The 25357-nt window shown below is 37.8% G+C and overlaps 1 protein-coding gene across 4 annotated transcripts in view; it reads right to left on the reverse strand.

The window, feature by feature from the left end:
- WDR7 (WD repeat domain 7) overlaps positions 1-25357 on the reverse strand; it is a 371332-nt gene that overhangs the window by 311779 nt on the left and 34196 nt on the right. For all 4 annotated transcript variants that reach the window (XM_047697076.1, XM_047697077.1, XM_047697079.1 and 1 more), the window contains exons 4-12: positions 25042-25120; positions 21737-21911; positions 19395-19471; positions 18020-18139; positions 14060-14205; positions 13399-13501; positions 10715-10847; positions 10029-10277; positions 8809-9029 (exon numbers count right to left, since the gene is read on the reverse strand). In XM_047697076.1, coding sequence (XP_047553032.1) covers positions 8809-9029; positions 10029-10277; positions 10715-10847; positions 13399-13501; positions 14060-14205; positions 18020-18139; positions 19395-19471; positions 21737-21911; positions 25042-25120 — 1303 coding nt within the window. The remainder of the gene's footprint in view (positions 1-8808; positions 9030-10028; positions 10278-10714; positions 10848-13398; positions 13502-14059; positions 14206-18019; positions 18140-19394; positions 19472-21736; positions 21912-25041; positions 25121-25357) is intronic.

Here is a 25357-nt window from a genome sequence, read left to right on the forward strand (position 1 = left end):
CTCCCTCTCTCACTCCCCCTGCTTATGTTCCGTCTCTCTCGCAGTATCTGTCTCTCTGTTAAATAAATAAATAAAATCTTAAAAAAACAAAAACAAAAACCTAAACTTCATTCCCAATATAATCTTCTCTACTCCCAAGGATATGACTTGAGAGCTAAAAAAAAGCCTTTCCAAGATAGAAGAATATCTAAATCTCTAAAGTGTTTGGCACAATGTAAGCATCTCCTGAATAGAGGGCAGTCTTTCTCATTACTCTCAAAGGGACCACACACCGACAGTCTCTCGGTATATTACTGAATTTCTCAGCTTCCTACACGAGAGACAGGGTATATTATGATACCTGAATATATAAACATGATTCATAGCAGGAAAAATTAATTATTTATCTTGAAAAAATAAGACAGTGGTAAAAATTTGGAAAACATGAAATTATAAAGAATACAACGTAAGCTAACCAGAATGAACGGCCAATACAATGTTGATATATTAATACATTTGTGCTTTCAAAATGAAAATTGGTGCTTTTCACACATAGATACCCTGTATACAGCTACTTAAAAGCCCGAATATTAGCAAGACTTTAAAGAGTAAAGATGATGGAAAATTATGAGGGTAAATAGGTGGTAAAACCCTATCCTTCAGCTTTTAAAGGATAATTTAGCAATACCTACTCAAAAGACTTTAAAAATCAATATGCCTTTTTATACAGAAATTCCACATCTACAAATTTATCTTAAGAAATCATTTCAGATGTGCAAAAATATTTAGGTATACTAATTTATATTCTCACTATTGACAAGAGAAAAAATTTTTAAAGCAACATTCTAAAACTTCTGATAAAATTAAATAAGTTAACCCAATATCATTAAAAATGGTGTTGGAATACACTTAGTGACACAGAAAGATGACTGGAACATCTTTAGAAAATATTTGTGTTCTCTAAAGATAAACTCAAAATGGATGAAAGACTTAATGTGAGACAGGAGTCCATCAAAATCCTAGAGGAGAACACAGCAACCTCTTCAACCTCAGCTGCAGCATCTTCTTGCTAGACACATCTCCAAAGGCAAGGGAAACAAAAGCAAAAACGAACTACTGGGACTTCGAGGTAAAAAGCTTCTGCACAGCAAAGGTCAACAAAACTAAAAGAAAACCTATGGAATGGGAGATATTCACAAATCACCTAGCAGATAAAGGGCTAGTATCCAAGATCTATAAAGAACTTCTCAAACTCAACACCCAAAAAACAAAGAATCCAGTCAAGAAATGGGCAGAAGACAAGAACAGACAATTCTCCAAAGAAGAGATACAAATGGCCAATAGATACATGAAAAAAAATGCTCCACATCACTTGGCCTCAGGAAAATACAAATCAAAACCACAATGAGATAGCACCTCACACCACTCAGAATGGCTAAAATTAACAAGACAGCAAACAACAAATGTTGGTGAGGATGCAGAGAAAGGGGAACCCTCTTACACTGTTGATGGGGATGCAAACTGGTACAGCCACTCTGCAACACAGTATGAAGGTTCCTCAAGAAGTTAAAAATAAGGGCGCCTGGGTGGCTCAACGGGTTGAAGCCTCTGCCTTCGGCTCGGGTCATGGTCCCAGGGTCCTGGGATGGAGCCCCGCATCGGGCTCTCTGCTCAGCAGGGAGCCTGCTTCCTCCTCTCTCTCTCTCTCTCTTTGCCTGCCTCTCTGCCTACTTGTGATCTCTGCCTATCAAATAAATAAATAAAATCTTAAAAAAAAAAAAAAAGAAGTTAAAAATAGAGCTACCCTACGACCCAGCAATTGCGCTACTAGGTATTTATCCCAAGGATACAAATGCAGCGATCCCAAGGGGCACCTGCACTCCAATGTTCTTAGCAGCAATGACACAATAGAAAAACTGTATAAAGAGCCGCGATGTCCACCGACAGATGAATGGATAAAAAGATGTGGTATGTATGTATGTGTGTGTGTACATATATATACACACATACACACCCCCCCCCACACACAATGGAATATTAGCCATCAACATGGATGAACTGGAGGGTATTATGCTGAGCAAAATAAGTCAAACAGAGAAAGACAATTATCATATGTTTCCACTCATTTGTGGAATATCAGAAACAGTGCAGAGGATCATAGGGCAAGGGAGGGAAAACAGAATGTGGAGTCATCAGAGAAGAGAAAAACCATGAGAGACTCTTAACTATAGGAAACAAACTGAGGGTTGCTAGAGGAGAGGTGGATGGGGGGATGGGTAACTGGGTGATGGACGGGAAGGAGGGCATGTGATGTGATGAACACTGGGTGTTATAGGTAACTGATGAATTAATGAACATTACAACTGAAACTAATGATATACTGTAGGTTGGCTAATTGAATTTAAATTTTTAAAAAGTAAATATTTGTGTTCTCTATAACAAGTTATTTAATTTAAAAAGTAAAAATTAATTTCAAAAAGACAGTGCTGAATACATAAAAACATGAAAGTGGCCTCAAAATATAAGAGAATTAAATGTTAAAGGAAAAAAAGAGTAGAACATTATGTGCACTGTGATGTATTTTAGAAAAATGTTAGTTCTGCCTCCTGGTTTTGCTTGATTTGTACTGCCAAAGTTAACTCTGCTTGGCTTGAGGCCATGTCATAATTATAAACACTGTTTTTTAAATGTAACACTCAAATTAAATTAGTAACAAAAGCCCAAATTCAAAAAGGTGAGATAAGAGCTAATTCAGGCAAAAGCTTTAGGTACTTTTTTAAAAAGGACAATATATTAAAAAGAAACCTAATTTGTTAATTGTTCTTAATGGCTTTGAACATTAGCTATGCTAGCATACGTATAGCGACATACACCTTTCATGTTATCACATCTCTTATCTCTAAGAGCTGGGGATTAAACACTGTCAAGTGAAGGCACACACAGGTTAGATACCGGTCATTCCTGTTTTCATAAACCCATGCTGCCCCCTTCTGGATGCTTTTGGAGATTATGTGATAATACAAGTTTACTAAGGTAATATAAATTAAAAGTAATCGTATTTAAAGTAATTTATTAAAGAAGTTAGCCTATTGCTCTTATAAAGAAATATATTATTGGTGCTAAATTTATTTGGAAACGTTTTCCAAAAATTCCATTTTGAATAAAGTTCTACTAGCAGCACATAGCTGATAACCAGTCACCCATGCCAATGAGGGAAATAAATACAAATATATATTTATTAAAAGTAAATAAAATACTTAACAAAGTCATGTTTTTTGTTCTCTTTCATATGCATCCCCCCCCATTCCCAAAGCGAAAGAGAATGTGAATTTGGTACTTACCTTTACAGTTCAATTTTGAAAATTTTACTATCTATGGTGCATTCATAAATACATAGTATGCACTTGTGTGTTTTCTAAATGTAAACAGACGGTATCTTATTGTATCACACACACAAAGGTTCCACGTCACAGGCGCAGCCAGCCGCTGCAAGTACTGTTCATCGAGGAAACGTGGAGAGTTCCACGCAAAAACATCGGCACCATTCTACAGGTAGGAAACACTCTACCGGGTCACTAGTGTTATTTTTTAATTTCTGCATTTTCATGCCTGTCAATAATCTCTGTTTGGTTTATTAGGGAAAATGTTTTTTAAAGCATTTCTGACATTTTAAAATTATTTTCTTAGTACTTTTTTTTTTTTTTTTTTTTTACAAAGTCTGGTTTCTTTCTCTGAAATTAAAATATGTGGAAATGGATCTTGGAGAGTAGAATCCCTCATACTGGAAGCTATTGTAAAAAAAAGAAAGAAAGAAAAAAAAAAAGAATGATGAATAAGAAGGGAAGCTGGCAGGGAGCTGAAGGGAAGAGGTCAGATCATTCTCAGTTGGAAGTACTAATCCTAATGCCAGAGTCTTGGAGGCAGTTTCCTGCTGCAGCATTCCAGAAGCCTTAGGAAATCTGCCCTCCCTTTCAAGAGCTCTCTTCTGCAAATTCCCTGGGGATTTGGTGCAGGCTTTGGCCTCCCCTAGCCACCGGTTCAGATTTTGGATATTCACCAAAGCCTACCTCTGACAGCTACCCAAATCTGAAAAGCATTCTATCTCTAACCACTCTACTTAAATTTCTCAGTTATTAGAATAAGATTCAGTTCAAGTGCAACACTTCTAAAGTATTAAAACATTCTAGCATTGAAAATCTCTGCAGGATTCCAAGATGAGTTAAGAGAATCACACAGTTGGAGAACAGGTGGGAAGGGAGACTTGCTTTTCACTAAGAAGATTTAATACCTCTTGCATTTTATATGTCTATTTATGAAATATTTTAAGATACTACAGTAATATTCTCAGTGTAGATGAAAAGTTAAAATTTAAAAACTCAAAATTTTAGCAAGCCCATTTTAAAAACAGATTTTCCTAAAAAGTCTTCTATATGAGTATTTAAAGTGGCAATCTAATTTTAGTAATAATAGTAGTAAGAGTAACAATATAAGGATTCTACTTTAAATTTGAATCCTATTCAAACTGCCTCAGAGCTTTAACTTCTAAATAGCAATACAGAAGGTGAAAACCACTCTTTTAAAAACAATAAACACAACTTGGAATGACAAACAAAAATGGTATAGAACTGTATGCTATGTTGTATAATTCAGATACTATTTAAGTCATTTCACTTCAGTCTCCTTCCAGATGTACTTTTCATATGTATATACAGCAAACATATATGTTCTCTTTCATATATACACAGTACATGTAGATGTATCTTTTCTGTGTACTCACGGCACATGCGTATATGCCTTTCATGTGTACATACAGCACGTATGTATACGCACTGTCCATGTGTACACACAGCACAGGCATATGTACCTTTTGCATGTTGGTACAGCATGTGTATATGTATCTCTTGTGTGTATGTACAGCACATGAGTATGTTTCATTCACGTGTATATACAGTACAGGTACATGTATCATTCATCTGCATGTAGGATACATTTTGTTTCATCAAGAAACCAAACCACCAAAAAGGAAAAAAAAAAACTTCAAACTGAAGTTTTTCCTTTTACATTCAATAACCTGAAGAAGAAACAGAAATGGCAAATAACCTAATATTAAAGATCTCAAAATTACAAGTTTCAACATCCCTCCTGAAGTCAAAACACACAGGTAGTCAAAGCTCACAGCATTTTTTGAGTAGTTTCCCAAAGTTCCCCGTTTCTCTGAGTACCTAGAAGATGCCCCTCCCCTTATCCTTCACAGCATGTTGTTAGTATCTCTCCTTTACCTTTATATAAGGTAGGCCTTATAGGAGACTAACAACATTTGCCTGATCCTCCTCCTAAAACACAAGGTTATATTTCTGGGAAGACTTAAACACATGTGGCAGATGGTAATACTGCCCCCAGAAGCTTTCTGAATTGCTCGCAATAATCCTTCAGCACTATACAACTCTGAATTACTTCAACAGTCCATATCTTAAAGGATACCTTCAGAAAAATTTTAACATTATTATATTTTAATTATTTAAAATAATCTATATCGGGGTGCCTGGGTGGCTCAGTGGGTTAAAGCCTCTGCCTTCGGCTCGGGTCATGATCCCAGGGTCCTGGGATCGAGCCCCGAATCAGGCTCTCTGCTCAGCGGGGAGCCTGCTTCCCCCTCTCTCTCTGCCTGCCTCACTGCCTACTTGTGATCTCTGTCAAATGAATAAATAAAATCTTTAAAATAAAATAAAATAAAATAATGTATAATATATAAAATATCTCAGTTATCGAGACTACTTGGTGAATCTAACTCAATTTCAAAGCGCTCTGCCTACTAAATGGACTTTTACCATTTTGGAAAAAAAATATGTAAATCCATCTAAAAAAAGAAAAACAAAAAAGCCTTCAATGTAAAATAAAAACAATCTGTTCAATTTAAGTACTCTACACAATACTGTAGCTAGGCAGTTTTTATCATCTATGTCAAATTTTTAAATACCTAAAACTCCTATTAATAAAAGAATACTGAAATCATTTACTAAAAATAAAGTATACAGAACCACTGCGCCAGGCAACAAATTGATGCTATGTTATAGCAAGAATACGGAAAGGTTTTTTGGTTAAAAAGATACTAACACGGGATAAAAATGATGGGAGTGGAGAAAGAAAGGATGACAAACACTAAAATGCAGGGAAGGAAGCGCATGTTCCTGGTCCGCTGAGACATGTATACGGAGTTGTGAAGGGGCATACCGTCTGCCTCAGAGCTGCCCGCAGCATCTTTCTACCTACAAATAGGATCTCATTCCTTCTTTACCGTCTCCCTAAGACATGACGATCCGCTTAGTATTTAAAACCTTTCGTATGTTGGTAAACATGAAAATGATTACAAAATAAAGGAAAAATCATCAACCTTCTACATGTTTGATTATAATTTAAGTAAATTTTAAAACACAACTAATATTCCTGTTTTAGGACATCTTTTCCTGAAAAAAAAAAATCTACAAGTCAAAACTCACCCTTCTGATTCTAGGATAAAAACCAAAACTCTGTTCTAATCCAAAAAGCAGACAACATTTTCATATTTATCTTTAATCACTGTGTTTGGTAAATATTTATAATCTTCCAATGACCAGATCACAACTTTAAAAAATATTTTCTGCTAAAAGAAAATGGTACTAGATCAATTTATGAGAGGGACAACCCAAGCACTGGACGCTTTATATGTCATTAACTCTAACCTCAGCAAGACAGTCATTTGCTAGACATTTAGCAAGTATCAAATTCTTAGCTTTTTATTAATCATTTGGCTCTTTGACATTCAGGCACATTACTTGATGCCCCTAAAACCACCAACTAAATGAAAAGGTTATTAACCAGGCAGTCACTACTTGTTAAATCATCACAAAGCAAATAGCAAGTTTGTCTTAGCTGTTGTTGTTACGTTTTGGTTTTCTTTGTTTGTTTTGGGTTTTTTTTGCAAGAGAGTGAAAGAGAGAGAGAGCAAGTGAGCATGAGAGGGGAAAGGGAGGGGGAGAAGCAGTCTCCCCACTGAGCAGGGAGTCCAAGGCAGGACTCGATCCCAGGACCCTGTGATCATGACCTGAGCCAAAGGCAGATGCTTAACCCACTGAGCCACCCATACTTTTGGATGTCAATTAAAAAGAAGAGAATCTCGGGGCGCCTGGGTGGCTCAGTGGGTTAAAGCCTCTGCCTTTGGCTCGGGTCATGATCCCAGGGTCCTGGGATCGAGCCCCGAATCAGGCTCTCTGCTCAGCAGGGAGCCTGCTTCCTCCTATCTCTCTGCCTGCTTCTCTGCCTACCTGTGATCTCTGTCTGTCAAATAAATAAATAAAATCTTTAAAAAATAATAATAATAATAATAAAATAATAAAAAGAAGAGAATCTCTACCATTAAATCTATACGCCGTTCGTTATTTTCCAAGTACCAGACTTCCTTGTCTGTGTCTTCCTCCTATTAGCCAGGCAACTAGCACCTGGGTCAGTTCCTTGTCTACTCAGGAGCCCATTCCCTATGTAGCTGCATGTGTGTGCTAGGTACCTTTTCTTCTTCTTTTTCTCCTTCTTTCTTTCCTTATTGTATTGTATTACATTAGTCACCATACAGAACAGCATTAGTTTTTGATGTAGTGTTCCATGATTCATTGTTTGCATACACTAAGTACTTTTTTACTCACTAATGCATTTCTAAATGCAACCAGTCAAAAAAAAAATCATTATATTATATATCCACTTGAAGTTTTTTTTTTTCCTTTCCCTAAAGATTTCATTTTATTTTACAGAGAGAAAGAGTGCAGAAGCAGGGGGAATGGCAGGCAGAGGTAGAGGAAGAAGCAGACACCCACTAAGTGGGATGTGGGGCCTGATCCCAGGACCCTAAGATCATGACTGAGCTGAAGGCAGGCCACTTAACCGACTGAGCTACCCAGGCGCCCCTCCACTTGAAGTTTTTAAAAAAGAAACCAGAGAATGCTCTCATACAAACATACAAGCTAAATAAAAATGCATATACTAATGTAGATTTAAAGAGAAAACATGATCTTATATAAACCACTCTAAACTTTACTTTTAGTTATATTTATAATTTAAAATGTATTTCTTTAAAATTTTATATAACGGGGCGCCTGGGTGGCTCAGTGGGTTAAAGCCTCTGCCTTCGCCTCAGGTCATGATCCCAGGGTCCTGGGATCTTGCCCCACGTCAGGCTCTCTGCTCTGCAGGGAGCCTGCTTCCTCCTCTCTCTCTCTCTCTCTCTGCCTGCCTCTCTGCCTACTTATGATCTCTGTCTGTCAAATAAATAAATAAACTCTTAAAAAAAAATTTTTATATAACAACAAAAATCTGGGATGAAAATTCTCATGCTTCACTATAGGGCCTAACTACTGTACAATGAAGCTCAGCATAGATTTTAACAGTGCTGTAACTCACAAGTGCCATTATGATGATATCCGTTTCACGAAAACAGACAGAAGATTGGTTGTTTAAATAAACACATAGCAACTGTTACAGTGATAGAGATAAGAATCTAACAAACAATTTGAAAAGGAAGGAATAAGAAAGAAGGAAGAGAATGATTAAGAACAAGCCATACTATTTAGAAGTAACAGGAAAAAATAACGTGCATCTTCTATTTCTGTGCCCAATAGTAAATAACTATAATTCTGCTTAAATATTATATATTAACATTATCCAATTTTAAAATTGAAAGGGTTTTGTTAATTCTTTTGTCACATTTTCCTTAAGTTACTCTTAAGTTACTCTAGATTCTACTCCTAATAGCAATATAACTCAGGGCTACCACAATAAAATAATCTTTTAGTATCAACTTACACTACAGTTTTCAGGTGGAACTAGAAGTTGAGTAATCTCACCACCATGCACACAGAAGATATGTTTCATTTCTCCAGAAAATATGTCCCAAATTATGACGGAAAAATCCACGCCTCCAGATATCAGGTATCGTTGGTCATAACGAGATGAGACCTGATGAGGATACAGCAAACATGTGACCTTGTTCCGATGACCGCGAAGTGTTCTGTGAGGTGGCCAACCTATGAATGAGGTTTTGGATTAAAATGGGAAAATTAAAGTCTTACAAAATTTCAACAAATAAAAGCAAACATGAATTGTCAGAATAGCTATAAATTTTATCATCAAAAAAACTTCTAACTTTATCTTCTAAAATACTCTGTCCTATACAGTAGCTATTAGCCACGTAAGGCTGCTGAGCATGTGAAGTGTAGCTAGGGCAGACTCATATGTGCTGGAAAATACAGAGGCGATTCCAGAGATTTAGCACAAACAAGTAAGTAACATATCTCATCTGTAATTTTTTATATTGACTGCCATTGATTTTATATTGTAAAATTGAAGTTTTTTCAATTCCACAAGTTGAAATGAAAATACTTTTGCTATATTGGTTATATAAAACAGATTATTAAAATTAATTTCATCTTCATTCTTTACTAATGTGAATATAGAAAATCACATACTCTTATATACATATTTCTACTGGACAGCACTGTTTTAAAAGATTGGAAGTTTGGGGCGCCTGGGTGGCTCAGTGGGTTAGGCCGCTGCCTTCGGTTCAGGTCATGATCTCAGAGTCCTGGGATCGAGCCCCGCATCGGGCTCTCTGCTCAGTGGGGAGCCTGCTTCTCCCTCTCTCTCTGCCTGCCTCTCTGCCTGCTTGTGATCTCTCTGTCAAATAAATAAATAAAATCTTTAAAAAAAAAATAAAAGATTGGAAGTTTTACTGTTAACATGGTTATTACTTAGTAAGCTATAGAGATAACTAACAATAAATGAAACTATTAACATACACCAAGAGGTAAAATCAGATACTTCATCACTATACAGTCATTACATGGTATGTATTCTAATAATAGGCACTAAGTATTTCTTACCTGCACTGGCATTAAATTCTACCAACTCTTAGCACACTAACAACTAAGCTGATTCATTGTACTTGTTACAAAGAGGGAAAACACTGTCAATATCATGGTTACAGAGTTCGCAGAACACTTTAGACATTGGTAGCTTCAGTATACCTCTTCGGAGCATGTGTTCCCCTTGCAGCAGCTGTACTATGGCTGTCTGTGTGGCAGGTACAATAATGATGCTTCCATCCTCACGGCCACAAACAAGTCGTCCATGTGCTGGTATGTACACACTTGCAGTTACTTTAAGAGGCTCATTACTATTGGGAATCACACTCAGCTGATCTATAATTCCAGCAGGACAAGGATTCAGTTTATCAAATGCCTCTTGCAAGCTAATAGAAGTTGTCATTTTCAGCTCTGTGGAGGTTTGTTATGTATCCAAAAAAAAAAAAAAAAAATTGTCCATGTTAGAAAAAAATTGGACATTAAAATAAATGTACTTAGAGTTGATTCAGTAATATATATCAAAGAATGGTAACTGTGATAAAACTGTAATTCTAGGGGCACCTAGGTGGCTCATTGGGTTATGCCTCTGCCTTCAGCTCAGGTCATGATCTCGGGGTCCTGGGATCCAGCCGCACATCAGACTCCCTGCTTCCCCCTCTCTACCTATTCTCCACCTACTTGTGATCTCTGTTAAATAAATAAATAAAATCTTTAAAAAAAAACTATAATTCTAAGAAGAATAAAATGACGCATACACTAAGAATTTATTATGCAATGGTTAGTATTTAGGTTGTTAAATTAAAAGAACTGAGAAATTGCTGCACATGATTTATTACTGTCCTCTTTACCTTCCTGTTTATCAGGTGTGTCTGATATGTTCCAAATATTCAATCTTCCTGAAGAATCACCCTGAATTAATAGTTTATGGAGGTGTTCCTTGAATCCACAGAAGAATCGAGTAACAGGAGGACAAATCAGCAACTGCCAAAGGAAAAAAAAATTGGTCAAATATTTGTAGCTGGTCTTTTTTTTTTTTTTTTAAGGGAATCTCTATACCCAACATGGGGCTTGAACTCATTATCCTGAGATCAAGAATCACATGCTCTACCAACTAAGCCATCCAGGAATCCCTTCTACTAATCAAAATATTTCACATATTAACATTTTTTTTTCAGATAAGGATGTTAAGTGCTTTGCCTCAGAACCAGAGTAAAAAAAAAGTATTTACAGCATGAGTCTTCAACAACAGTTTAATGTAATTTTATAGATTAATTACACATCAGCTAATATTCAAGTCCAATAAAATACAAACATACAAAGAAATGAAAACTACATTTATAGTTTTTCTCTAAAATTAGTATTTATATTTTTTCTCTACATTAGAAAAACTGATCACTCACCACAACAGTGCAATTTATTTAACTGTCTCCTATCAATTAATACAAAGATATACCACTCTTTACCAAAAAGAAAAGTCTCCACTTTAAAGGTCAAAAGGGAAGAACTCGCTAATCCTAGCTTTTTGTCCATCACTGATTAGTAACTAAGAGTAACAGCAAAATTAAAACTACCAAGACCGTACAAGTAGAAGACTCCATTTTTTTAAAGCAGTACATTTTCAACTAATAGCATGACATTTTACTTGGTCACATTTACATAATCAATTTGAACCTAGCCTGACACATTAACTATAAACCACTAGGAACAAAACCATTCATTAGGCTCTTATGATTACTTTTTTTTAAAACAATTTTTTTTTCTGATTTTATGCCTTCAGTGAGATCACTTATTTGAAAATACTAAATAGGGGTGGGCTCATAAAATTAAAGTTTAGATTATCAATTCACAAATACTTGAATATTAAAGCACAGAATCTTATCCTGAAAAGCAGAAAAAAAAATTTCAGTTATGACAACTATAGTTAAAAACCTACTTACTGTATTTAGTGTTAGTATTCCTAAAAATCATTGGCCTATAGAAACAATATATATTAAGTATAATCAATTATGTGATTTAACTTAAAGTCAAAAAATTACTGAATGTTGTAACCGATAAACAACATCCCTAACATGGACAAGTTGCTGCAGCAGCTATAATAACCAATATTCCGCATTCCACAGTGTGAGTATCTCACATGTCTCTTAACTTAAAACATACTGGGGAGGTGTTATTTTAAAAAACATAGTATGTACATTGTTTGGCTTTGTTGTTTGTTTGTTCTTAAAGATTTTATTTATTTATTTGACAGAGAGAGATCACAAGTAGACTGAGAGGCAGGCAGAGAGAGAGAGAGAAGCAGGCTCCCAGCCGAACAGAGAGCCCGATGCGGGGCTCGATCCCAGGACCCTGAGATCATGACCTGAGCCAAAGGCAGAGGCTTAACCCACTGAGCCACCCAGGCGCTCATTTTGCTGTTTTCTCTATGTTTTTTTGTATAAGTCGTTATCCTTTAGTTCACCTGGAAATGACTATGTGGCTGGAGAGAAGGGGGCATTCAAGTTATAGGAGAATGAAGGATAGGTTATAGAGCATCTTAACTGTACAGAAATGTATAAATTCTGCAAACTCAAAATATTGAAAAAAGAAATTTCCTTCCCCTCAACATCCCTTCACATGAAGATGTAATTGCCACTGCATTTCCATTTTAAATTGATATTAAGTAGGTTTTTAGAAATCAGGGGCATCTGGGTGGCTCAGTCGATTAAGCACCTGCCTTCAGCTCTCATCATGATCTGGGGGTGCTGGGATTAAGTCCCATGTCAGGCTCCTTGCTCCTGCTCTCTCACTCATTCACTGTCTCAAATAAATAAATAAAATCTTAAAAAAAAAAAGAAATCGTAATAAACTTTGGTTTTTATAGAGAAAAAATTTCTTTTATCCTTTATTTCTAATGCCTGATAATTTAAAACACTATATGATTTTTGGGGCGCCTGGGTGGCTCAGTGGGTTAAACCTCTGCCTTCGGCTCAGGTCATGATCTCAGGGTTCTGGGATCGAGCCCCACATCAGGCTCTCTGCTCAGCAGGGAGCCCACTTCCTCCTCTCTCTCTGCCTGCTTCTCTGCCTACTTGTGATCTCTGTCTGCCAAATAAACAAATAAACAACAAAAAAAAACCCACTATATGATTTTGGAGATATACTGCAATGCCTTATCCAAGTAATGAACTATTACTAATCAGCAGTATTCCATGATTATCTCTGCCCTCCTAAAATTATACCTGTCACTATGTTTACAACTGCATGATAGCGTAAATTTATGCCATCAATCTTTTATCAAAAAGTCATTTATTCTATGTAATCAGTATAAGATCATCTGTATTCTTAGAGAAATGTGAACACCAAAAGCATGTATAATTAAGATATGCAAATTTTAGAACTGTGCTTAAAAATGACCATATCAAAATGTTTTATTACATTTAACACAATGTTCTGAATCTTTCAAATTCTTAGCAACCAAAAGACACCAACAGATACAGTTGTGAAAAATTTTCAATGTCAATATCAATTATAAATGAGACCTGAAGAACTTTACCCCTTTATCTGTTCGATCCAAGAGGCTATGTTGTACAGGAGGAATTAAATTTTCAACTGCTTTCCCCACATCACTGCGGAATGAATCACTAGCTGGAAGGCAACTGAAAATAAGAAAAATATAACATCCAATTAAAATACTGGCATCAAATATTTTATCATACCATATGAGGAGGATTTTTGGACAACAGACAAAATATGGATTTTCAAATTAGAGTTAATTTAATGTAGGCATTAATATCATTAATTACCCAACTTCAAAATTAAAAAAAAATAAATAAAATACCCTACTTCAAATAAAGAGCCACCTAATTTTTGTACTTAGAAGTTAAACTAGAATTATAAATCTAACTTAAGAAAACCTTAAGAGACTCTTGGTCTTAGGAAACAAACGGGAAGTTGCTGGAGTGGAAGGGGGTGGGAGGGATGGAGTGGCAGGGTGATGGACACTGGGGAGGGTGAGCGCTGTGAATTGTGTAAGACTGATGAATCACAGACCTGTACCCCTGAAACAAATAATACATTATATGTTATTAAAAAAAAAGTTCTGAAGTTTTTTACCTAAATCATTTATATTTTAAACATTTTCATACATCTGAGTTATGCCCTGAATTCAGACTCTTTGCTTTGACTAAAGTCCTAACTTATTATTGATTGAATACCTGGCAGGTAGTTTGTAAATATAACTTTGTCCATTTTCAGTCCAAATGATGACTTTATCTGCTGACACAAAGTCACCTCCAGTCCACGTTTGTCCATTTTCACTAGGACCTGAACACAGCAAGGAATAGTCTCCAGCATCAAATACCTACAAGGAACAAGAAATTCCCAATCTAATCCATGTTGGTGTCATTTAAGTAAGATACAGTGACATTTAAACTAAAAACAAGGGGCACCTGGGTGGCTCAGTCAGTTAAGCATCTGCCTTCAGCTCAGGCGATCATCCCAGGGTCCTGGGATGGAGCCCCAACTGTTAGGCTTCCTGCTCAGTGGGGAGCCTGCTTCTCCCTCTCCCTCTCAAACAAAATCTTTTAAAAACAGACTAAAATCAAAGCAAAACTTCTGGAAATACATTTAACAAACTCAGGCCTTTAAAATTCACTACCTCAAGTTAAAGACATTGTGTCAGTGAGCCATGGGGCTCGGTCACCTTCACCAGGGAAAACACAACAAGGGACCCAGCTGTGTGCCTCTCTGGGGTCAGGCATATGACAAGGGCAGGTGTGCTGCCTTACATAGGGACAGGGAATCCTTAGCCCTTCTTATCTAAAAGGAGGAATATTCTATAAAGAATTCCAAGTCACAGGGAACCAGCCTCTAGAATGCATGGTTCTGACTCCTGTTTTATTTCTACGTCCAGTAACACTATTTCTAATAAACCTAGACATCAGAATATCTCTTTATTAATATGGGGATTACCTTACTTTATTTCATCCTGGGGCTGATGCACAGTAAATAGGAAGTTAAAAGACTGAGGTTTTGTTGTTTTTTTTTTTAAGATTTTATTTATTTATCTGATAGACAGGGATCACAAGTAGGCAGGGAAGCAGGGAGAGAGAGAGAGGAAGAAGCAGGGCCCCCGCTGAGCAGAGAGTCCGACGTGGGGCTCGACCCCAGGACCCTGGGATCATGACCTGAGCCGAAGGCAGAGGCTTTAACCCACTGAGCCACCCAGGCACCCCAAGACTGAGTTTTATTATTTAATAATTCTCACATATAAATGTCAAGTCCCCTGTACCCACCCCCACACCCCACCCCACCCCCCACCCCCCCCACCCCCCCCACCCCCGCAAAATGTCAAGTCAGCAACACAGGCTATCTGGTGCTTTGCATCTGTAAGGCACATCAAAGTTTACAAAGTCCCTTTATGTCACTATCTCTTAAGAGCCTTTTGAATGCAGGAGGCAGGAATTGCTATTCCATTTTACAGACGGCAAACTGACCCAAATAAGGGTTACATCACCCACTCAAGGTCACAGGTCAAGTTCTAGAGCTAGGACTAAAAATCCTGATCTCATAATTCCTAGAATAATTTTTCTACCACTTTCAATGATTTGTAAAAGTGTATTCTACAGTGCTAAAAAATTCAATGGCTTAGAATTTTTATTTTAGTTTTCTTTAAATAAAAAGCAAACTGCTTATACAGAGCCTTTTTGAAATTAAAACAAATCCTATCTGAATTTACCATGATTTGCTATATTAATCACTTATTACATTAACACTAAAAGAATAGCCAAGACAAGTCTAAGAAAGGAGACCACCCTCCAGCCTTATTATCTAAGAAAACAAACTGTAAAGCTTATAGAAAAGAAAACAATGCAGTACTGATGCATAAACAGAAAAATCAACAAGTCCAGAAACAGATTCCAATAATTACAGGAACAGAATGTATTATAAAGGCACAATAGAAAAGTGAATTATTCAACAAATGGCACCAGGCACTGGTAACACTGGATCTACATCTTGCAATTTATTTTTTTTTTAAAGATTTTATTTATTTATCTGACAGACAGAGATCACAAGTAAGCAGAAAGGCAGGCAGAGAGAGAGGAGGAAGTGGGCTCCCTGCTGAGCAGAGAGCCCGATGCGGGGCTCGATCCCAGGACCCTGGGATCATGACCTGAGCTGAAGGCAGAGGCTTAACCCACTGAGCCACCCAGGCGCCCCTACATCTTGCAATTTATACAAAATAAATTCCAGATTAAATATTTGAAGACATATAAAGTAAAATTACACAAATATTAGGAAAAATGAATTTTTTTAAAGCTTAGCTTGTGATGAGCCCTTTAGAACATCTAACAAATTGCTAGAACCCATAAAAGATGATTATCTAACCATTTAAGATAAGAAACTTCTTTTTGGCAATAAGTATTTGGAAAAGTCATTCTATTCAGTTAGTAGTACTATCTTAATGTTGTTTTACTATGCATTTCCCTGATGAATGAAGCTGAGCACCTTTTATACATTTATTAGCCACCAGCTTTCTTTTTTATGAAACGTTTTTATCCATTTTCCTATTGGATTCTTTTTGTTCTATTCTCACATACTTACGTGAGAACAGAATGCTTATTATGAACACACCAGAAATGGTATTAGATACTGCCCCTGCAGAGGGGAAGGAAAAGTACGATGGGAAAAAAGATGTGTCAAATTGTGTCCTCCTACACTCCGAGTTTATTACTATTTGCATGTGCTTTCATGTGCTTTCGTTTTTAAGACAAAGGAAGGATCCCGTGTACTCACTGTAACTGCTGGGGCTAGCTTCTCCTCTCTAATCTTATTCAGCAATAGTAGCTATTGATACGGTTAAGCGAGGATATGGTTAAGGTGTTGCCCGCCGCCCTGTCCTGTCTGGTCAGTCACAGACCGTCCCCTGTGAGGCAGTGTCACATGGCAGTAAGGAGAGCAGCTGCTGAGCTCAGGCTGGCAGAGCTGATGCCCGGCAACTCCACCAGCGCCTGAACACCCTCAGTCGAGCTTTCTGTGCCCCCTACACCTCACGTGCCTCATGTGCAAAATGAGGAAAGCAATAGCTCCTACTGCAGCCAGCAGCCTCTGCGACTGCCCCGACCTGGTAGCCAAACCCTTCTGTAATCCTCTCCCCTGAGCTCGCTGGGATTTTGTGACGTCTCTAGACAACGGACCGAGGGAGAAGTGGTGACACTGCAGTCCCGAGAAGAGGTGGGTCATGGCTACAACCCCCCTTGCTTGCTTACTACTCTGAAGGAAGACTGTTCCCAGGCTGTGAGGGGCCTACATGCAGGGAACTAATGTCTCCAGCCAACGGTCAGCTGGATGTAAAGCCTGCTAGCCAGTAAGTGGGGAAGCTTGCAAGCAGAACCGCCCTACGTGACTCCTGCGAGGACACTGCGATCCTGGCTCCCACCTTGACTGCAGCCTGTGGGAGACCCTGAGCCAGAGGCACCCAGCTAAGCCATGCCCAGATTGAGCACCCACAGCTCGGGCTGTGATACATGAACCAGAGGGGGATTGATAAACATGTATGGTTTTAAATTGCTAAATTTTGGAGTAATCTGTTATGCAGGATTAGGTGACTGATATACCACCCCTCAGAGAGCTGCGAGGATTAAAAGAAACAGTACATGGAAAGCTTTGAAATATACGCTAGGCACAAGTGGTCAAAACATGCTGGTTCTTTTTCTGTTATGGAAATACTGGAGTCTGGCAAGGTGGAAGTAATAAACTCTTTTCATCATTAGCTCTCCAGTGATGTAGGAAGGCCTTCCCAAATCCAACAAGTTGAACAGAATGGCCATTGGGAATAACAACAAACTACAAAGATAGGTCAGCCTGCAGAAAATTCACCACTGCTGCTTATGTTGTACTGAGGAAATAATGACTGAAACAGTAGCAAAAGGTAGACATTAAGATCAATGAAAAAATAATCATTAATAGAATCATTCTATAACTCAGAACAAAAAAGGTTAACGATATATAACCAAATCCCAACACCTACAAATTTGATATCAAAATCACATATGAATTCCAAAGGGTTAAAATATTCTTAGACCAAGCTCTTCCTTATAATTATCTTTGGAAGTCTAATAAACCAACACCTCGAGGGGTAAAAATTGAGCTTCTTACTTATGTGGCTATCTTACCCTCCAGTATCTGGAGCACACAACCAAAAGTGACCTTTGTGTGAATGCACAAAAAGAAATGCTTTGGCAATTCTGACAATAAATTGGTTTGGACTCCTCCTCAAATATTGGCTCAGTATCCTGAAAAGAAAAAGATATGTAAAACGTTAGGAATGGTTTGGTTGTCGGTTAAAATTATCATACAATAATAAAAATAAATAAAATGGAAGAAAGATATCACTTGATATATTCACCATTTTAGCCTCTCATGTAAGAACCAAGGTAACAAAAATACTCTCCAAACACAACCAGGCACAGTATCTTGACACAAAGCTACTCAAGATTAAAATGCTGATGACAATCAGTGTCAACACCATGGCAATAACAGATAATAAAAGTTTGAGTCAATCCTAAATTCTGTATCTATATGTCCTTCTAGGTTAAAAAACAAAAAACAAAAAAAACCAACTAATCGGGGTGCCTGGGTGGCTCAGTGGGTTAAAGCCTGCCTTCGGCTCAGGTCATGATCTCAGAATCCTGGGATCGAGCCCCGCATCGGGCTCTCTGCTCAGCAGGGAGCCTGCTTCCTCCTCTCTCTCTGCCTGCCTCTCTGCCTACTTGTAATCTCTGTCTGTCAAATAAATAAATAAAATCTTTAAAAAAAAAAAAACAACTAATCAGGGGCGCCTGGGTGGCTCAGTGGGTTAAAGCCTCTGCCTTCGGCTCAGGTCATGATCCCGGGGTCTTGGGATCGAGCCCCACATTGGGCTTTCTGCTCAGCAGGGAGCCTGTTTCCCTTCCTCTCTCTCTCTCTCTCTGTCTCTGTGTGCCTCTCTGCCTGCTTGTAATCTCTATCAAATAAATAAATAAAAAATCTTTAAAAAAAAAAAAAAAAAACTAATCAATTCCTCCAGGTCCTCCCCCAATTTGAGTGTGTGAAAATTCAGTAGCTGTAGAGATTAGCATCGATACTGTCGGAATACTGATCTGCCATTCCTATTGACAGAGTTACAAGGAATTCAAGCCCAAACAACAGAGAGAGAACTAAAATTGGCTTTATGTACTTTTTGTGTTGGTTTGCTTTTTTTCCCTCAAGCAAACTATCTCTTTACTTTAATAGAGGCAACTGAGGAAAATGCCAGCTCTTCTGTGTTTCTCTACTTTATATCTTGTACAGTATGTTTCTCTATTTCATATCCTCAAAAGAGCAGATGTCTGTCATCAAAAGCAAAAAACATAATACACTTACAGAGACAACATACTACGGGATGTTCTAATACTATGTCAATAAGGTTCTTGAAAAAGAATAGTTTTCTCCTGGCCCTTGAGGAAAAGAGGGGAGGGGCATATCATTGCTAAAATTAAAGACTCTGTAAGAACAGAGCATCTGTCTCACCTGCATGCCACTTATTTCAGAGGTAACGATCCAGACCTTCAAGATGCCCGTCGCTGAGAGTGCGACCACAGTGTCCTCTAAGTCGAGAGGGACCAAGAAACCAAGGTTACAAATATAATACCCTTTTTTTGCAAATAGTAACATGGCTTGTATTAATAATAATGCTTTTTAACTGGTGTAAAAGCATAATTCTATATTTCATGAAATAATAGAAGCCAGATTTTGAAACAAATTTGAAATTCAAGGAAAAGTTGTTTGCAGCTACTTCAACTTTTTTATTTCTAATCAACCAGCTTTTAATCATTTCAAATGTTCCTGATCACTATGATTACTCGATGATTCAACAAAGAATTTTTATTCTTCAACATTCACTTTTAAGTATTTGTCACAGATGAACACACTCACTTGACATCTTGAAGACACTCATTTCCCCACTGTCCCACCCACTTTGCCTGACTTCTAGACATTCTATGGCACATTACACCCTGCATAGACTGTGATCAAGAGAAGACATGATCTAAAAACAAAATGCATAAGCTGTGGGTAAGAAAGCAGTCACAGCATACATGAAATATACGTGAAACTCTGAGAGCAGAAACACTAGAAGCACTCTCACCCGGGCTCCAGAGGGAGCCCTGAATGAGGGCTGAGATTTGAAATGAGATTTGAAAATCTCTTCACAAACTACCCGATAAACTGTGGATAACTTAACTAACCTGTCTTTAGTTCAATAAGCAAATACAAATGAGTAACAACAGTACCGAGCGTAACGGGTTGCTATGAGAATTAAAACACACCACAGGTAGAGCACTCAGCATGTCAGTCAAGATGAGTTATTACTATTATAAAAAAGAACCATTTGCTGTCCTTAACTAAAAACTTCCCTGTATTACACAGTTCTCCAGACAATGTAAGGCTTTGGGATGCAGTGATTACAAGTCATGAGCCTGGCCAGAGACACTAATGACTGCTCACAAATCTGTCCATTTATAGTAAAAGTGGAATATCCCAATACAGCTAAAATTCTCAAATATCCAAAGACTAGAATACGGTAAATGCAGATTAATATTCTTGCAAGTTTATAAACTGGTAATATTTAGAACTGCATGGACAGCACAAAAGTTTTCATCGGTGACAGCCTATCCTGTTCCAACCAGAGTAAGTACATGTATATCTCAAATGGAAATCGTGCAAAAATTCAAAATATGCAAACTGCTTGTCACAAATATAGTCCTTTCTTAAAGAAAACATGGCTTGTAACTAAGATTACAGGTGAACTAATAATGAGTTCCCTATTGCCTGGAAAATGAAGTTGAATCTCTTTTTCACTGCTCTGCTCTTGAATAAAGCAGTAATTCTCTAACAGGCATTTAAAAAGCCTCTACTTAAGAAGGTCCCAGATTACAGAAGCCTGTTCAGGTTTATTTCACTGAACATCTCCCAAATATATGTGACCACAGAACCCTCCTTTTTCACTAATACCTGTTAACAAATTTCAGAACCAATACCCTGCAGACAAGCCCTTGGGAAGTGCTGCAAACCCATCTACTCTGTTTCACAACCACTGTTGGACCCCAGACCTGCACCACCCTCAACTGGTGTATTAAAATTCTCTCCCATCTAAACCATTCTCAACAACGCCACCAAAGTGATGCTTAAAACACAAGTCCCAGAGCACCTGGGTAGCTCACTTGGTTGAGCATCTGCCTTTGGCTCAGGTCATGATCTCAGGGTCCTGGCATCAAGCTCCCAACATCAGGCTCCCTGCTCAGTGGGGAGCCTGCTTCTTCCTCTCCCTCTGCGTCTCACCTCATGGTCACTTTCTCTCTCAAATAAATAAATAAAATCCTTAAAAAAATGAAATAAAACTTAAGTCCCTTCGAGCATTCTTACCAGAGGCTGTCCAACAACTACAGCAAGGACCAGAAAGCTAGCGCTCATGAATCAATTGAGCACACTGGCTGTTTTTTGTAAATAATGTTTTAATAGAACACACACAGGCTCATTCACTTCCACACTATGTGCTTTTGTGCTACCCTGGCAGAACGGAGTAACTGAAACACATCACATGGACTGCAAACCCTAAAATATTTAGTATGTGGTCCTTCACGGGAGAAGTCTACCAATCCCTGATCTACAGGATGAAACCTAAGTTCCCTAGCTAGTACACAAGGCCCTTCTTGATCTGCCCCCCATCAACTGTGCCAACCACAGATGCCCCCACTCCTTCCCTCAAACTTATGTTTTATGCTTATGAAATGTATCATATATGATACAGAACTCTATAGTAAGTACCTATCATGTCAGGGCTCCGAAGTCCCTAAAGGGCATCACACACTGACCTTGTGTTCGGTGGGATCGGATAATACTCATGGAGCTAATCCAGTCTGGAGAGATCTTTGATACTAAGGAGTATAACACCTCAAGGCTGGTGGCATCCACAACGAGGATTTCAGGATAGTGGCCATGGCATAAAAGCCTTCCTTCCCTCTGATTTCCAACAGAAAACTGGTAGAACTAAAAGGGAAAAGAGTTTTAAATGTTCTCCTTTACTTCTGAGACTTAATTCACAAGCACTCATCATGCTTATTATGGCACTCAATTTCCCCAGTACCAGACGGGTGCTATATGGCACTTATTATAGGTGTCTATGTATGTATACACAATCCACCAAATTACATTGATATTTTAAAATATCTCACAAAAATTACTCCTCCTAACATCCTCCCTTTTGAATAATTCTGGAGCAGAAGTCACAGTAATTCTTCATTTTTAATCCTCCTATAGCATCTAAAACAGAACTGTTGAATGAATTCATAAAACACCTCAATAAAATCAACTTCACAGATCAAAGCAAAAGGAATCTTTTCACAAGGCAAAGCAAAAAATATGAATTTTAGATGAATGGGAATAGGTGGGTATAGGCTTATAATTATTAGTTATGACCAAATAAAATTTAAAAGTTGACTGCTGTTCAAACATGTTACAATCAGCAGGAAATTCTAAGTAATCTAAGTGTGTTATCTCAGACTAAAGTATGAGACAACCATGTAAATCATCCCATAATCCACATTTATACTTCGTGGAAGATAAACAGAGGAAGAACGAATACAATCATGACCTACATGTTACTCATCCCAAATATAATTCAAAAGGAAAAGACAGGTTTCTATCAATCAAAGAGCAGAGGAAGAATAACTAGCAAAACAAGACTAACAACTTCTCAAAGGACCTGTCTCCCATTAGCTTAAAAAAAAAAAAAAAAGGGACTCTCCTAGTGGAATAATTCTCCTAGAAGATTACTAACAGGTGAAGACATCTAATAACCAGACTACTGCTTCCCAAAGCACACAAATCACATGACAGCACGCTAGACTGAGCACAAAGGGCAATCCTATAACCATTCCACAATGGGGGAAATAACTAAGGACCCTTGGTCCAGTCTGCTCCCACACTCATCAGTCCTGTTCTCAGGCTCAACACTGCGTGTGAAAAAATACAGTCTTCTCTCAACTATGGGGTACCCTGTATAACAAGAATCACAACTTCTTCAACATAAACACTGATCACAGAGCACATTAACTCGGTGTAAGGTGGCACCGCTAAGACTCCAAGAGGGGAGGTCTAACAGAACACAGACAACCACAGAGGGCGTCTCTAGATCTTAGAAGGTTGATTCCCAAAACAGGACACACAACCTGGAGGTCCCAGGGACTGCCAGGCACTCTCACATGATTATGTGACAGTAGAGATCCCTGACACATCTAAGGGGAGAGGGTCGAGGAGGAAAAGATGGGTGCACAGAAGCAAATTCTGTCTATATCCACCTGACACCAGCCAGGAGAGACATGTGCACTGCAGTCAAGAGAAGAGCTCTCTCCTGGGGGCAGGGATATTTTATTCGCCTTGACTGATAAATGCCTCTCACCTTTTACTTTAAAGATACACTATAAAAAAAGAATACAGTATAACTGTCATTGCATTAAAATAAAAAAAAATAATAAAGTTATACTCTCAAATAATCTTCTGACACCTAAACTCAGCTTCCCAGACACTGTCATACTAGCAAACAAAGTATCCTGACTAGAGAAACAATTTTTCCAAATATTAAAAAGGGATCGCCCAGGCGATAATTCAGTAAGTTGGCATCTCCTTGTGATTTCAGTAAGTGCCAGTGTGACCACGGTTTACCATTGCTACTTATACAAACAACTCGCTCTTGAACCTGAGAGAGTGAAGATCACACAGGAAACAACTGTACCACACGAGTGAACCTGTCAAAGAGCTGCTTCTACTTAGAGATGGCTGCCAAGTTAAATGCAGGACCTAATACAGGATCTGAGAAAGAACACGCACTAAAAATAAGCTGAATAAACAAAGAATTCTTCCTAAAATGTAAACCAAAAACTTTTAAATCATGGAATCATACAACAGTTAAAATGTTTATTTCCAATGAGTTCAAGACACAAAATAAATTTCTCTATATAAAGTCACTAACCGTATATCATTTATTATCCATTTTCTCTATAGACCTTGATGACTCATCATATGATAAAAAATAAATAACATATGCCCCTTAAATAGAAAGCATACACTCTAACAACACTGAAGAAGCAATTAAGGCCTTTCTAAGGGTAAGAAAGAGTTAAAAAAAAAAAAAAAAGACTTTATTATACAACCCACCACCTCACCCTGAAACATTTTCCATCGCTTTTCTAATTTTTGTTGACACAAGTTTTCTTTCCCTACAAATGATCGTATTTGTTTGAGGGAGGCAGTATGATGTAATTGAAAGAAGAGAAAGATAAACCTGATTTGGGATCCTGGTGCCAGGAATGACTCACTGTGAGACTGGGACAAGTCATTTAATCACTCTGGGTCTCAGCTTCTTTCTATGTAAAATAGTATACTCCTATCTCATTTGTAAGGCTATGGGGAAGACTAAATGAAACACCATAAAAGAAATGCCTACACAATAAGTGCTCAGCGAAAGTTCTCTTCTCTTCCCTCTCCCACCCCATTCAGAACACAAATGATATTTTCAGTGGACTTGAGATTTTCCCAATATTCAACAGAGTAAATGATGCATAAACTGAAGCACAAAAAAAACTTGATTATGAAAGAGTAAGAAGGGATAGCAGGAATAGAAGTCAGAAACTATAAATTCCTATGTAAATTCTTGTATAAGGCAGACATGAAATAGTCATTTCTTCAACAGTTAGAAAGTCAAAAAAATGTACCCAAGGACCAACTGCACAAGTAATAAACAGGTATGACCTGTAAAGTGGGTCCATTTGTGTCAAGCTTGAACGGAACCACAAAGGCTTTAGCATGAGAGAATTCATTACGTAGGATCTAGAGGACGGATCAAACTAATAAAGTGGCTCTCACTTGGGTAATCAGTTACCATGGCAGCAGTATGGCTTACTCCCCGACCTTTCTTCGTGAGTATCCTCTACTAAATATGTCCCCCACTATGCCATCTGATGAGGAATACTTGTACTACCCCAACTGTAGTCTTCTTGTCCTGTTACTCATCTCCACCCATTTTTCATATAAAAATTTAGGCTCAATGTTTAAAAAACATTTAATTGTATACCTGTAATAAGTTGTGCTGACTTGGGCGGTTACGGAAATTGATACTAACCTGTATGCCTGTATGTGTGCAGGCTAATTTTGTAAACTCAATACATCTGCCATCATTCACGTCCCAGAGACACATCTCTCTATAAAACAAAAATAGCTAACTTTATTTCTGATTTTTAGAAGTACTGTCAAACTTTGTCACAGTGCTTTAATATTAATCTTTCACTAAAACTGATATATTTCAGGGAAAAGTAGTGTATAATCATTATTGCTGTTTGTGAAAAATTCTGGTCCTCACTCACCATCCCAACCTCCCCTCCAAGCCCCCCATCCACTCCTAGATCCACATTCTTTCTGGGCACAGGGTAGGACTGCAC

This window comes from Lutra lutra, chromosome 12, assembly GCF_902655055.1.
Source record: "Lutra lutra chromosome 12, mLutLut1.2, whole genome shotgun sequence".
NCBI lineage: Eukaryota > Metazoa > Chordata > Mammalia > Carnivora > Mustelidae > Lutra > Lutra lutra.